A 16,213-nucleotide genomic window follows, 5' to 3' on the forward strand; every position below is an offset into this window, starting at 1 on the left:
CCGCTGAGTTTCTCCAGCTTTTCTGTGTAACCCACTAACACTGAGTCAGACTGCCCTGTGTGTCTGACCCTACCCCAAATGCTGACCTGATCCAACGCTGGCACAGTGCTGCCAAGTGCCACTGGGCTGGGGCAAAGTATTCAGGCACTCCCTGTGTTTACTGATACCACTTCAATCTCATTTCCATAAAACCCAACCAGCACCTACACGGCAGTGAAAGAAGACAAACAGCACACATTGACAGTGTGACTCACGGAGCTCTTGTACAGCAGGCGTTAAGCAGATTTCACCGATTAGATCATTGAATGAATATTCACAAATATAAATGCTTCACTTGGGTTTTGCTGCATAAAATTAAACACCTGAAGCAAAATTTTAATTTTAAATGTTGCAGCGGAAGTGAATCTGCATCTTTCACAACCCAGATCAGAAAATCTCAAAAGAACTGCATCTTTAAAGCAGCTTCATTAATCAACTGGTTGCTGTGCTTATTTAAACAAATACTGGAACACAGACTATTCTGTTCCTCAAACTGGTTCTGCTATTCAATTTGATCTGAGTTCACCTCAGACTATTTACCAGCTCTATATAATACTCCAATCTTTCCAGATATTAACAATACGTGCTCTCAACTGACCCTCAGTAAACAGACACTCCTTTGGGTGAGAATTTGTCTCCATATTTCACTCCGGTGCACATGGAACATATTCCAGGAACAGGCCTTTCAGCCCTCTATGCCTGGCCTGAACATGATGCCAATAAACTAACCTCCTCTGACTGCACGTGATCTAGATATCTCCATTCCCTGCATATCCATGACCTCATCTGAAGGCTTCTTAAATCACCACTATTGCATCTGCCTCCACCACCCCTCTGGATTCCAAACAGATACCACCCTCTGTATAAAAAAAATGTGCCATGCACATCTCCTGTAATCCCATTACCCCTGGGGCACAATGGTGAAGGGGTGAAGAGAGGGACGTCATGTCCAAGGTAGGCGATGGCTGGAGGCCGGCAGCAGCCTGGGGCTTGCCTGGATCGGGCACCACACATAATACCTAGAGCGTGGACTGGACTTATCAAAATACTGTCAAAACATGGCGTTCTTGCAGGTGGAATCAGTAGACTATTCCTATACACTTGTTAATCGAGGATGTGTTTAGGTATGAGAATACTGTGCTGGACTGTATATCAGAAAATAATTTCACTGTGCATGTGCATGAGAAAAGCACCATGGAACCATTCTACGCTTCTGCTCTGTTCAAGGAAAGATTTCCTCTGCAGCGACCCAGTCAAAGCATTTGATCATCTTAGACACAATAATCAATTTATTCCTCAACTTCTAATGTAAGGGGATTACCAGCCAGGGTTATGCGGCATTAGCTCATACTTTAACCATTTAAAATCAATGTTATTTTTGTTAATCAGCACGTCGATCCCTTTAGAAATAACCACAACACTGGTGCCCAACACCACTAACCAACAACAACTTCCATTAGTATATCATCTTTGACCTGCTACTTCAGGGAAGCTTGTCCCAATAAAACTGACGTCAAGCCACAGAAGACAATGCAAGAAGGTAGTCACAAAATGCTAGAGTAACTCAACAGGTCGGGTAGCATCTCTGGAGGAATAGGTGATGTTTCGGGTCGAGATCCTTATTCACACTTGGGGCTGATGACAAACAGTTAAGTAGTTGTTACGTGGCATCACATAAAAAAAACACGCGCTCACAGGGAGAATGTACAATCTCCGTACAGACAGCACCTGTAGTCAGAATCGAGCCCGAGTCACTAGCGCTATAAGGCAGCAACTCTACCGCTGCACCACTGTGCTGCCCTTAAGAGAGTGGGGTTTTTTCAGGACCAACAACCAGCATTCCCCCTCCTCCTCCCCCCCCCACCCTAGATAAAAATGTACCGAATGTATCGAGCGCTAGTTAGTTCATTTCCTTTACAATTGCCCATTGCAGAGTACATATAGGTCAAGAAGCAATCAAGGGCAGCAAACCTCATTCTAACCCCAATTTCAGCAGATAATGCAACAACAATGTAGACTCTGCCTTCTTCCACAGCCAAGTTTATGCTGCGATCCAAAGGGGATTTTTCATTCCAGCTCATTTCAGGGCAGTTCTGCGATTTTGCTCATCGGCATTTAGGAAAAGGCTTCCAACTAACTGTAGCAACTCAGCCTCCATCAGCCTGGATTTGGATAAGCAGCGGAATTCCAATCCACTGAGTCATTCAGCTTAATATTATTCAAGTCAACTGGCCAGGATACATTTGAACGCATCCAGCTATCCAATGTCGCAGGCGAACCTCTCGATTCTCCAGAGATGCAGGATGTCAGGCTTCCCTGTATTAACTCAGTATCAGGAACCAGTGCTCTTGAACAAATCAGGAGACGCAAGGCTATAAACCAGCTGAATTTGAAGCCACTGTTGCTGTAGACTTAACTCTATATTACATTGTGGAGCAACTCCGGGGCATAACAGGATACAGAATGCACATCAACCATGAAAACTGCCCTTTCCCATACAAGTCATATGCTAGGGTCAACTTACCTGCTCACACCAAGGGGCTCAAGACAAATCAGGACTTGAAGGGCTGAAGGGCCTCCTCTTGTTCCCACTTTTTGTGTTATGTTGGTAAACAGCAGTGAGTGCCTGTGGTACTGTGGCATGGACAGGAGAGATTGAATAGACAGACACCGTGGCACTGGGAGACCAAGTAACGCTATGAAGAAAACATAGGTCAACTGTGTCACTTCCACCAACATGTACTGGTCGACCATGGCCTCCATTAATTCACCAGCTGCACACGCATGCCCAGCAACAGGCACAACCTCACCTTAGTCTTGGGCTGCTGTATGCCATTTACACCTCTGTGCTTCATCAGTTAAAGGAGCAGAATTAGGCCATTCGGCCCATCGTCAACTCTGCTATTCACTCATGGTTGATCTATCTTTCCCTCTCAACCCCATTCTCCCCGCAACTCCTGACACCCCAACGAAGATTCTGGCAATCTCAGCCGTAAAAACATCCATTGACTTGGCCTCCACAGCCTTCTGCGGCAATGACTTCCACAGATTCACCACCCTCTGGCTAAAGTATGACCTTCAGTATGGGAAGGGAATTTGTTCACGTTTATAAAGAGCGCCAGCTTCGGTGAAAGATTAGGAAGAGGGTAAATATGATTTGACAGATTGTTGAAGGATGCACCATGGAAACAGGCACCTCGACCCACCGAGTCCACCCCGACCAAGTCACACGAAATCTATCCCACTTTCTCATCCCCTCCCTGCACAGTAGAGGTGATTTACAGAGGACAATCAGTCTAAAAACGCGCCCGTCTTTGGGGTGTGGGAGAAAACTGGAGCACCTGGGGCAAACCCAGTCACAAGGAGAACGTGCAAACTCCACACAGATTGTATCCGGGGTCAGGATCGAACCTGGTCTCTGGCTCGATGAGGCAGCAGCTCTACCAGCTGACATAGGGATGAGGGGAAATTCTGAATTATTAAGGCGAAGCTTCGTTTCTTGATCGTTTGTTGATTTAAATCTCATGTTTAGATTTTTTTTTAAACTGGATGTAGAGATAATGATGAAGGGTCTCAACCCAAAACGTCACCTATTCCTTTTCTCCAGAGAAGCTGCCTGACCCGCTGAATTACTCCAGCTTTTCGTGCCGGACTCTTTGGAGTTTTGTTTTTATTATTATAAATATACACGTTTTAAAATATTAGATCACCATTCGCTGCACACATTTCTCAGGCCTGACATCAGTGAACTGTGCAATCCTCTCCACTCAGGGATGCCCAATGCCCAATTTGACATTGGCATGCCAAACACTCACTTCTTCACAGAGGTCCATGATAAATCTATGCACCAGACCCCCAACTAACCACTAAGGCAACCGGGGAGATGTCCCACTCCAGTATAGCGGGGCCCAGTAATGGAGCAGAGGGGACCTTGTACCTTCTGAATTTTGTAGTTGGCAGGGCAGTACTCTGCATATCGCCAACTTGGACAATTTTACCAAGCCTGTACGTCTTTGGAGTGTGGGAGGAAACCGAAGCTCTCGGAGAGAGATCCCGGGGAGAACGTACAAACTACATACAGACAGCACCTGTAAGGCAGCAACTCTAGCTGTGCCACCGTGACTGCCCGAGTACCGAGACCAGCAGAGAAGGAAGAGGGGGTGGTTCATAGAAACATACAAAAATAGGTCCAGGAGTAGGCCATTCGGCCCATCAAGCCTACTCCGCCATTCCATCATAGTTGATCTATCTTTCCCTCTGCCGCCCTGATTGAGGCAAGGAGACGTGTGGGGGAGAGATTGTAGTGGTGGACTCTGACAACATACCCCCATGCGACAAGCCTGGTCGTTCAGCGCCTTGATCCACGCATTCTGCCAATTGTCTCTGAAGGACTTGAAGGAGGAGAGGGAGGCGAGTAGATGGCGAAGCCCGGAGCTGGAGGCGCTGTCTTCCCGGGAGCAGCCGAGCTGCAGGAGCGAGGTCCACAAGCCCAGCGCGCCGGGAGGGCGGTGTTGGAGAGCGGCCGTCCCGGAGCGCCGGAGAATCCCGACCGAGTACTGCACCAGCCAAGTCAGCACAGTCACTATGGAGGCCGCAAACAGTAGCAGCAGGAGCAGCCAGCCGGCGTCGTGGAGAGTTGACTGGGGAGAGGCGGCGCCACCGCCACCGCCGCCGAGCAGACCAAGGGCCAGCGCCATGGTGGGTGAGACAGACTCTCACCCTCGGCCCGAGATGTGGCAAACAAATCCAACTTGCAGATAACACCGGCTCATTGGGCAAACAGTGCGTATCCTCCTCGTCCGTTCGCCAGCTCCGTCTGGGATCGGCGGCGCTACATTATATCAGGCGGCGGCCGGGGTGCAACATTGAAACTGCAGCTGAAATTGCATTGGGGTGTAATTTCAACTCTACCCGCTGCCGGCTGCTGCTGCTCCCGGTCTCACAGCGAGGCGACCCATGGACGGGCCGGGGTGTAAAGCTCAAATTGATGGCAGGGCTGGAGTGTCAGTCTGTTGATTAGTTAGTCACTCGTTACAGTCGCTGATTACACTGGTTACACTGTGACTGGTTACAGTCACTCGCGACACTCTCCCTGGCAAATGTATCGATTTCCCTTCGCAGACCGTCCTCCCTGCGCCGCGGTTGTGAAGGTCGGGGAGGGGAGGGGAGGGTGTAGATGAGCCGCCAGCACCTCAACCCGGTTCAGCTCCCGGGAGCGGAGTGATAGCGCTCTGTGGCCCCAGCATTCAGAGCGCAGGCGGAGGCAGGGAGCTGGCAATGCGCAGCCATGGGCGGGGGCAAAGGTGGAGAGGAGAGGAGGAGGGGTTGGTATGGAGGGGAAGGATGGAGGGAGCGGGGGAGGATGAGAAGGTAGTTTGAAAGTGGGGGGAAGTAGGAGATGGAGGGACCGGGCAAGGGATGGGAGATAGTTAAACAGCATGGAAACAGGTCCTTGCCGACTTGAGCTATCCCTACATGCGTACATTTGGCCCATTTCAAATTAATAAAATTTTAAACGCAATTCATTTTGCCATTTAAATCATCTCTGAAACTATGAATGCACTGGGATCACTCCAGCATTCAAGTCGAGTCAAGAGAGTTTATTGTTATGTGTCCCAGATAGGACAATGAAATTCTTGCTTGCTGCAGCACGACAGAATATTGTAGGCATAAATACAGAATAGATCAATGTGTCCATATACCATAGAATATATATACACACACACATAAATACACAGATAAAGTGCAATAGGCTGTTATAATTCGTAGCCTGTTTGAAGTTGTGTTTAATAGCCTGATGGCTGTGGGGAAGTAGCTGTTCCTGAACCTGGATGTTGCCGATTTCAGGCTCCTGTACCTTCTACCTGATGGCAGCAGAGAGATGAGTGTGTGGCCAGGATGGTGCGGGGTCCTTGATGATGCTGCCAGCCTTTTTGAGGCAGCGCCTGCGATAGATCCCCTTGATGGACGGGAGGTCAGGGCCGATGATGGACTGGGCAGCGTTTACAACTTTTTGCAGCCCTGGACGTTCAGGTTGCCGAACCAGGCCATGATGCAACTGGTCAGCATGCCCTCTACTGTGCACCTGTAGAAGTTCGAGAGAGTCCTCCTTGACATACTTTATCTTTATTGCATGTAACTTTCAATATTAATGTTGGGGCTTTGAGCCAATCATAATTATGTAATAAAATGGAAAATTTCTTGTTTCGCAGTGGTTGATGGCAGGGCTGGAGTGTCAGTCTGTTGATTAGTTAGTCACTCGTGGTTGCTACTTCCACGTACTCATGTTGTTTTTCATTCCAGTAGTTTTGTAATTTACTGATCTGTAACCAAGAAGCTATAATCTATAATACAATCTGTGTAAACATACAGACTGTGAAATTGCCTGAAGCACATTTGCTGTAGGAATGCGTATTTATTTGTGAAAGATAACAGTGATGGAAGGTAGTCGTGAGAAGCACCATTTAAATAACCCCATCTAATTATAACATACGGCACTGGATGTCATATGCTAATTTACAAGAGTAATTGTTGTTCCACCATTAAAGATCGAGTTTCATCAACGACTATCCAGACACACACACACACACGTTACCTAGATTTAACTGCTCTGTCAGAAATTAGTGGTTTTAAAGTCTCATAAAGTGTGTGGGTGTGGAGACAGGCCCTTCAGCCCACACCGATCACCATGTCCCATCAACACTCGTGCAAACGCTACACTCGGGCCGTTTGACTACACTTAGAGAGGAACTGCAGATGCTGGTCTACACCGAAGATAGGCACAAAATGCTGGAGTAGCTCAGCGGGTCAGGCAGCATCTCTGGAGAAAATGATTAGGGGATGTTTTAGGTCGAGACCTGAAGTCTGAATAGATCTTCAGTCTGAAGAAGGGTGTTGACCCGAAAGGGTAGGCTATTTAGAATGGAGATGAGGAAAAACGTTTTCACCCCTAGAGTTGTGAATCTGTGGAATTCTCTGCCTCAGAAGGCATTGGAGGCCAATTATCTGGATGCTTTCAAGAGCGAGTTAGATAGAGCTCTTAAAGATAGCGGAGTCAAGGGATATGGGGAGAAGGCAGGAACGGGGTACTGATTGTGAATGATCAGCCATGATCACAGTGAATGGCAGTGCTGGCTTGAAGGGCCAAATGACCTACTCCTGCACCTATTGTCAATTGTCACCTATTCCTTTTCTCTAGAGATGCTGCCTGACCCGCTGAGTAATTCCAGCATTTTGTGTCTTATCTATCCTTATCGAATCTATCCTTATCGAACCTATCCCATCCTATCCATGTACTTGGCTAAATGTTTCTTAAACGTTGCAATAGTACCTGCATCTTTTTTGGACTTCCTTCGGATGGCAGGGATGTATTGTTTACACATCAGAGTGCACAGCCCAGGGCAGAGCCCAGGGTTTGCAGAATGAATGACTTAATTCCAAGGAGACCATCCAGCTTTATAACCCCATTCAGAGATGTACTGTAGGTTTTCACTTCACTATAATTTCAGGGGAAAGACCCAAAATGCTGGAGTAACACTTGCGGGACAGACAGCATCTCCGGAGAGAAGGAATAGATGATGTTTCGGGTCGTGACAAATGCAAACCAGCATCTGCTGGTTTGGAATTCCTTCGCACACATTTTGTCTGCTCTACTGCGAACTCCTCAAGGCATGAATAAGTTCTCCTCCTCTCTCCGACGAGTTCTGCAACGCCCCCTCTGTCTGAAGGAGGGTCTGGACTCTAAACGTCACCCATTCCTTCTCTCCAGAGATGCTGCCTGTACCGCTGAGTTACTCCAGCATTGTGTGTCTATCTTCGGTGTAAACCAGCATGTGCAGTTCCTTCCCACACATAATTTCGGGAATGTTGGTTTGCATTGGGCTGCTGTGGGCTTGCTCCGTTGTCAGTAGTGACACACACCACCTTGTATCTGTCAGTGGCGATGCCTGGAGTGGAGTCAGAGCTACCATCTGTTGCTCCGTCTCCATTAATGTTGCCTCTCTAGCCTTTCCCCTGCCAGGTGCTGAGACCCCTCTCACAAAGGCAGATGCCAGCAGCCAGCTCACATCTTGTTCACACTCCACCTTGGCCGGTGAAGGTCGAAGGACTAAACTGTGGAGGCCGTTACCAATTAACCCAATGCTGTTTACATTTTTACCTGATAAATAAGGACTGCTGAAGCTCTTCCACTGATAGAGAATCATTTCCAATGAATTCTGTGCAGTCAGAGCTGAGATGTATTGCACATAGGAAGATCTGCCAATCTACAAATCACTTTCTTGCAGAAATATTGGTCAAGATACCTTAAGACAATAAGACATAGGAGCAGAATTAGGCCATTCAGCCCATTACGTCTGCTCTGCCATTTGATCATGGCTAATCTATTCTTCCCTCTCAGCCCCCTTCTCCTGCCTTCTCGTCATAACCTTTGACACCCTTACTAATCAAGAACCGATCAATCTCCACTTTAGAAATACACAATGACTTGGCCCCCACAGCAGTCTGTGGCAATGAATTCCACAGATTCACCACCCTCTGGCTGAAGAAATTCATCCTCGTGTCCATTCCAAAGGTATGTCCTTTTATTCTGAGGCTGTGCTCTCGTGTCCTAGACTCTCCAACAAATGAAAACACCCTCTCCACATCCACTCTGTCCAGGCTTTTCATTATTCAGTAGGTTTCAATGAGATCCCCCACCCTCTCATCCCTCTAAACTCCAGCGAGTACAGGCCCAGAGCCATCAATGCTACGGGGGGAACCATTGGATGAGACTTGGTTTAGTACATCAACAGCTGAGTGAAATAATAAATAACAGTGTGTGCAAAATACAGCTGCTCCGCCACTACACAGTAAGTCAGGCAGCACCTGCGGAGAGAGAAACTGAGTTAATTATTCCAATCAATGCATATTCATCAGAGCCTGATGCTGTTTTAATATCCGTTCTCCCCCTTGGCTGTGGCCAGCGATCTATTTAAACAACCTTTCACAGTAATCCCTCTTTATAATGAGCTTGGATCCTAATTATTCAATTAATTCCATCTAAACATCCCAGTACAAGATTTATTTCCTGCTGAGAGTTCTCTTGGTCTTTATACCATTTGTCATTTATAGAATAGGTTTTATAGGGCCAGCTGTTTACCCTTGCCTTTAGACTAATAGAGATACAGTGGGGAAACAGCCCCTTTGGCCCACCGAGTCCATGCCGGCCATTGATCACCCCATACACTAACACTGACCAACACACTAGGGGGCAATTTTACCGAAGCCAATTAAGCTACAAACCTGCATGTCTTTGGGATGTGGGAGGAAACACATGTCAAATGTACAAATTCTGTACAGGCATCACCCAGAGTCAGGATTGAACCCGGGTCTCTGGCACTGCTGCACCACTGTGTCACCTTGTGAAGGGCTCAGTGGAGTTTTGTTCAGCTCATGGGTGGACATCATCACCTGAGCACGACTCTGAGGCCAACTCAAAGCCAGTTCCTCAATGCCCCTCTCCAATCACACTCTTGGCGATTATCATCCCTTCCACTGATACCAGGTCAAACTTGAAATCAACAGCCAAAACTTGGGTCATCCATTGTCCACTCATATTGGTGCACTGCTGGGAAAGGTACTTCATCCCCTCCCTCTCCCCTCTATTTTATATTTACCCAGTTTTCCCCCCCTCAATGCACACCTTTCTTCCCCATACGCCCCACCCATTCTTTCCCTCTTCTCCATCCCCTCCATTCACTCATCATCCGCCCCCCCTACTATGGGTCCCCCTTCCGCCTTCTCCCTCCCCCGTTCACTTCTAGACATCTTCCCTTCCTTTGGTTCCACATTTCATTCCTCGTCTTTTCTTATTTGATGCTAACACTTGCACTCCTTTTGTCTTCTGCACTCACCACCTCCATACTCGGCTGCTCTATCCACCCATCTCACTCATCTGCTAACCTACCCACCCCTTACCTGCATTCAGTATCATTTGCCAGCTGTTGCCCCATCCCATCTCCTCACCACTTTCGACCTATTATCTCTCCTCCACTCTAGTCTTGAAGAAGGGTCCCGTCCCAGAACGTCATTCCCTCCACAAGTGCTGCCTGACCCACTGAGTTTCTCCAGCACTTAGTGTTTTGCTCCAGATTCCTGTAACCTGCAGTCTCTTTCCAAATGGAAATGTTCTGCAGATTGAGAAGCAGGAAACTTGGTATGTTTCTCTCATCTGAACTGACCCCTGGGGGCTTTAGACTGGGAGAGTGGTGCATTGTTAGTATCACTTTATACAATAAAATGCTGGGCTGAATGGATGAAAATATTCGACCTAACTATTCGATCTGGCTCTCGGGTGAAAGGACATGCGTCCTAACCCACTGCACCACCTAATGGACAAAGTAACTCATGGTACATGGAAATCACAATTTGCTGGAAGTAAAGGCTAGCCATCACTTTAATTATTAGTAAAACCAAATGAAATTAAAAATTGTGCACTGATTAGACTTTACTTGTAAAGAACAGGGCAAGGTCTTGGCAGTCACTCAGTAATGAAGTGGCCATTGTTTATAGGTGTAATGCTCAGTCAAGGTTTACGCAGATCGATGTTGTAATTCAGACTCGCAGCTGTTCCTGCCAGCATCCCATCTACCTCTCCCCCCCCATTCTTAAAAGTATTCAACCTATTTGCTGTTTATGGCAATTTAATGTAGGCAACTTTTAACTTTAACACCAACTAGAGAGCAGGCCCAAGTTGAACCCTTAGACGATCAATAATCAGACTCTACTGGATCTTATCTCGCACTAAACGTTATTCCCTTTATCCTGTATCTGTGGACTGTGGATGGCTCAAGTGTAATCATGTATAGTCTTTTCACTGACAGGATAGCACGCAACAACAAAGTTTTCCACTGCACCTTGGTACACGTGACAATAAACTAAACTAAACTAAAGAAAACATAATCCAATACAGCTTCAGGCAATCTCCAAAGTCTGGAACTAGAGCAAATATTGTTGGGCAGATGGGGTAAGACATACACCCAAGATAATGAGCATTGCCTGCACTATTGAAACAGTCAGTAGATTATTTGATTTAATATCTCGCTGCAATATCAGGCTGGATGGCATGAAAATATTCTTACTATGAAGCAGGGGAATAAACATCCAGTGAGCCCAGTCTGATACAAAGCTGACAGAAATGTCTAAATTAGGAACTGTGTCTGCCTTGCTGCTCATGAAAAAGCAGCAATCAGATCAATTGATTCATAGCAAACAGCAATTCAATTGCTGCCATTGACAACATATGGAGAATAAAGGACTGTTTTTAAACAATCTCATTCGTATTGGCTTGTTCACATGAATGATAAATGGTGGGTTTATAATGCGGTAAATGAATACGTGCAGTAAAGCTAAAAATAAGTGCACATCATACTCAACTCTCACATGCATTGTAAAGATTCCCTTAAGTCCATGCGGTCCGAGTACAGTAATAGAAACAAACAAGTTCTATAAGTAACTCCCAGTCTGAAATATATCAGCACAAGGTTGGAATTAGGTACATGGCAGTGAAAAATTAACGTTTTAATATGTTAATTTAAAACGTCCACTAATTTATTCCCCAATGACTGCATAATGTACACCACAAGGAACTCTCCTCTGCATTTACTATCACAACTGTTTAGTCAATGCAGCAACCGAGATTGTGGTGTCTCCCCCCCCCCCCCCCCCCCCCCAAGATGCTGCCTGACCCGTTGAGTTACTCCAGCATTTTGAATCTATCTGAGTAAGAGTTAGTTGGAGTTTCTCATTTATATATATATGAGCCTTCAATGTAGACAGTCGTACTTCCAGGATTTTAAACACCTTTTAATCAGTGTTTTTCGTCTCATGTTTCATTAACAGTTTAGACAAAAATAAAATGATACGAGGTTCATCTCACTCCCCAAAATCACTTTGCCTCCCTCCACAGCTGAAAGCTCAGAGCCAAATCAAGTTGCATTTAAACAAATTAACAATGACTGCAGAAGGCATTTAAACAAATTAACAATGACTGCAGAAGGGCTCTTTGAAGTCCATGCTAATTTGTATAATGCAAGTCCATAATTACGAGATACATCTTTGGTGAGGAGTTTAAGCTACACTGATAAGCCTTGCTTAATAACTTGCTTGGCTGATTTTCAGAGTTACTATATAATACCCTCCAGCCTCATCACTGAGTTGCAAGCGATATTCCCAATGGAGACATTGGAGACTACAGATGCTGGAATCTGGTGCAACTCAGCAAGGGTCAGTCCTGATGCACGGATTTAGCCTTTGGTCTGGAGGCCTGTGATGAGTGGTGTGCCTCGGGGATCGGTGCTGGGACCCATTGCTGTTTATATCAACAGTTTGGATGAGAATGTAAAAGGCATTAAAGTGAGTGGCATTGTAGATAGCTAAGATGATTATCAAATATTACAACAGGGTCTTAATCAGATGGGCGAGTGGGCTGAGAAATGGTTAATAGAGTTTAATGCAGATAAGTGTGACGTTTTATTTTGGGAAGTCAAACCAGGCAGGACCTTCATTGTGAATGGCAGGGCCCTGGAGAATGTTGCAAGGCAGGGGGGATCTAGGACATAAAGTAGCGCCACATGTAGATAGGGTGGTAAAGGAGGCTTTTGGTACATTTGCCTTCATCAGTATGGAGTACAGAAGTTGAGACATTATGTTACAGAAGTACAAGACATTAGTGAGACTGCATTAGAAATATTGTATTCAGTTTTGGTTACAATGTCATAGGAAGGAAGTCATTAAACTGGAACGAGTGCAGAGAAGATTTGAGGATGTTGCCAGGACTCAAGTGTTGGAGCTACAGGAAGAGAGTGGGCAAGCTAGGACTTTATTCCTTGGAGCAGAGAGGGTTGGGAGGTGTATAAAATCATGTTGGGAATTGCTAGGGGGAATGTTTTGTTTTCACCCAGAAAGTGGAATGAAGAAACCGAGGTGAGTGTGGAAAGATTTGCTATGTCGCTCTTCAAGGGAGATGCTAAATGCATTTCGTTGTCTCTGTACTGTACACTGACAATGACAATTAAAATTGAATCTGAATCTGAAGATTTAATGGGAAATGTGGGAGCAATATTTCTCACTCAGAGGTTCATGAGTAAACAGAACGAGCGGTTAGAGGAAGCACAATAACATTCCAAAGACTTTGGTTAAGTAAGTGAATAGGAAAAGTTTGGATGGATTTGAGCCAAATGGGAAGAAATGGGACTAGTTTAGATGGGGCATCTTGGTTGAGTTGAGCTGCAGGGCTTGTTTCCATGCTGAGAGTCCAGGGTACATATTTAGCAATTCCATCTATTGTCCCAGACCGACCTTCAGGATTATTCCAGGTGAATTTCCTGAACTCTGATGGTGGTGAGGGCAGAGCTTTGCAGCGGTACATCACAGTACCCACCCCCCCCCCCACACACACAGCCGACATTCTTCAGGCTGCATGTAAAATGGAACGGGCAAATTCTGTGCTCAAATTTGCAACGCTCATCTCCCTTTGTTGGTGCTACATTGCACATTATTCCCTGGTTCCAAAGGTGCTGCTGTGCCAAAGATACACAGAGAATGACACTCTCTTCATTTTCAATTCAGAACATGCAGTCATCCCTACATGGTGATGCAAAGCAGGGCCTTGATGCAGGAAATAAGATGCCAACAACAGGCAGAAGATAGGAGGGAAAAAAGAGTGGCGTAACAGTTGGGCTGCTGCCTTACGGTGCCGGAGACCCGGGTTCGATCCCAACTACTGGTGTCTGTACGAAGTTTGTACATTTTCCCTGTGACTGCAAAGGTTTTCTCCGGGTGCTCTGGTTTCCTCCCACACTCCAAAGATATACAGGTTTGTAGGTTGGTAAAATTGTAAATGGTCTCTAGTGTGTAGGATAGTGTTAGTGGGCCGAACTATTAGTGTTCGTGCTGTATCTCTAAAGTGAAGCAAAAGTACAATATCAAGCACCCTCCGGTCTCCAGTACCTCCTCTGTGACTATAGATGACTCAAATCTCTCTGCCAGGTCCCCTGCAAATTCTTCTCTAGCTTTTCCCTTGTCCAAAGAAACACCATGTCAGTCTCTGGCATTTGTCTACCTTAAATGTCCGTCAATGCTGCTAGCACCTCAAATCATATATGCATCACAACTCATTTCTGAGACTGGGACTTGCACTCAATATCTACATTACGAAGAGAACCAATACGAAGAATGGTCTGGCCTGTAATGTCTTCTGTCTGTTCTCTCCTCAGATGTTGCCTGGCCCACTGAGTTCCTCCTGCACTTTGTGTAGCGATTTGCAAAACCAAGATCCTTTACTGATCTGCCTTAGCTCTCGCGCATTGCCCTCTGACAAAGGATCACACATTAAGATCCTGGAAAGCTTGTGTTAGTTACCATACTTTGAGCACCACCTGTTGCTAAAGGGACATAGCTGATAAAATTCCGTCAATGCCCAAGTGAAAATTTGGTTGATGGAGGAAATGAACACCTCAGACCAGGCACAAAACTCACCATCTATCGGGCGGCAGTGACCATGGCCACCCCGAGACCTGGACAAGTTACAGCAGGTATCTCCAGTTGCTGGAAAAGTACTACTAATGCTGTCTTCACACAATCCTCCAAATTTACGAGATCGATAAGCAAACCAAGCTGCATTGGCAACTGACTTAAAAATATTGCCACATCCCTTCTAGGTACCTCTTGGCCCATGACCACCAAGTGAAGAGAGCAGTTCTGAGCTACTATCTAATGCAGTGGCGATAATGTTAATGATGTTTAGTGCAAGATAAAGTCCAGTAAAATCCGATCAAATATCTCTACTGCATTGGAGACCCACTGCAGTGGAGAACTTTGATCGGACTTTATCTTACACTAAACATTATTCCCTTTGCAGTGGCAGATTATTATATCCTTCAAGGAATTGTTCCTCTAGCCACTAAGCTAAATGGTTACTACACCCTTTATCCTGTATCCATACACTGCGGATGGCTCGACTGTAATCATGTATTGTATTTCTGCTGACTGGTTAGCACGCAACAAAAACTTCTCACTGTATCTCAGTACACGTGATAATAAACTACACGGAACATTAAGAATGGTATTGTGAACTTTAAGGCATCAGGAACATTTGAATAACCCCACGCGAGCAGTGGAATGAGCTCACAAACCATTTGCCGAGCGACCCTGTCAGCATCTCCCGCCCCATGACTGTGGTGAGACTGCACTTCCCACAATGGCCTCATCGCCACCTCAGAACCCACACAATGAGTCAAGGCCAGTTTATATTTTCTAATACCGGCAAGGCTATTTAAACCATCACACCCATACTGGCAAACTTAGTTCCTCACAAACTCGAATCCTTTCTCTTACACAAGCCCATTAATTCTCAAGTGATATTCCTGCCACCCTCCAAGACTGGCAGCAATTTATAGGATCAGGTCACTTAAACAGCATGTCGTTGGACTGAGGGAAGACACAGGAACTCCCTGGGGAAATCAACCCAATCCCAGGGAGACTGGAATCTCCATAGACAGCACCGAGTCAGAATAGAAGTCGGGTCACTGGAGCGGTGAGAAGCCTCTACCACGTGCAGCACCACCATTTTGATCCTCAGGTCTTACCCAAGAGGGAAGAACCTTGTCCCCCTACAGGGATGTTAAATATAACGGAGATAAACTTTAAAACTACAACGTTCCAATAGAAAAAATATGCCATGGAAGATTGGGAGAGCATTTCATAGGTTTAGGTTTTAGAGATACAGCGGGCAAACAGGCCCTTTGGCCCACCGACCCCATGCTAACCAGCGGTCCCCATACACCAGCACTAATCTTACACACTAGGGACAATTAACCATTTTTACCGAAGCCAATTAACCTACAAACCTGCACGTCTTTGGAATGTGGGTGGAAACCGGAACACTCGTGGAAAACCCACACGGTCACAAAGAGAATGTACAAACTGCTCCCGTAGTCAGGATTGAACCCGGGTCTCTGGCGCTGTAAGGCAGCAACTCTAGAGCGTGCAGCCCATCATACGATGCCAACACATATCGGTCAATTGGCCTCAAACTCAACAAGTACATAACTATTGGAGCATTTTGCTTTTGCACTTTCCTGAAGAACGCGATCCTCTCTTTCGTGAAAAGTCTGTTGGAAGTAGGTACACAAAA

The 16,213-nt window shown here is 46.0% G+C and overlaps 1 protein-coding gene across 1 annotated transcript in view; it reads right to left on the bottom strand.

Moving 5' to 3' along the window:
• The window catches only part of c2cd2l (c2cd2 like), a 77,719-nt gene extending 72,428 nt beyond the window's left edge, over nucleotides 1-5,291 (bottom strand). The window contains exon 1 of the mRNA XM_055660703.1: nucleotides 4,365-5,291. Coding sequence (XP_055516678.1) covers nucleotides 4,365-4,736 — 372 coding nt within the window. The 5' untranslated portion in view covers nucleotides 4,737-5,291. The remainder of the gene's footprint in view (nucleotides 1-4,364) is intronic.
• Between the last annotated feature and the right edge of the window lie 10,922 nt (nucleotides 5,292-16,213).

This window comes from Leucoraja erinacea, chromosome 32, assembly GCF_028641065.1.
Source record: "Leucoraja erinacea ecotype New England chromosome 32, Leri_hhj_1, whole genome shotgun sequence".
Taxonomy (NCBI): domain Eukaryota; kingdom Metazoa; phylum Chordata; class Chondrichthyes; order Rajiformes; family Rajidae; genus Leucoraja; species Leucoraja erinaceus.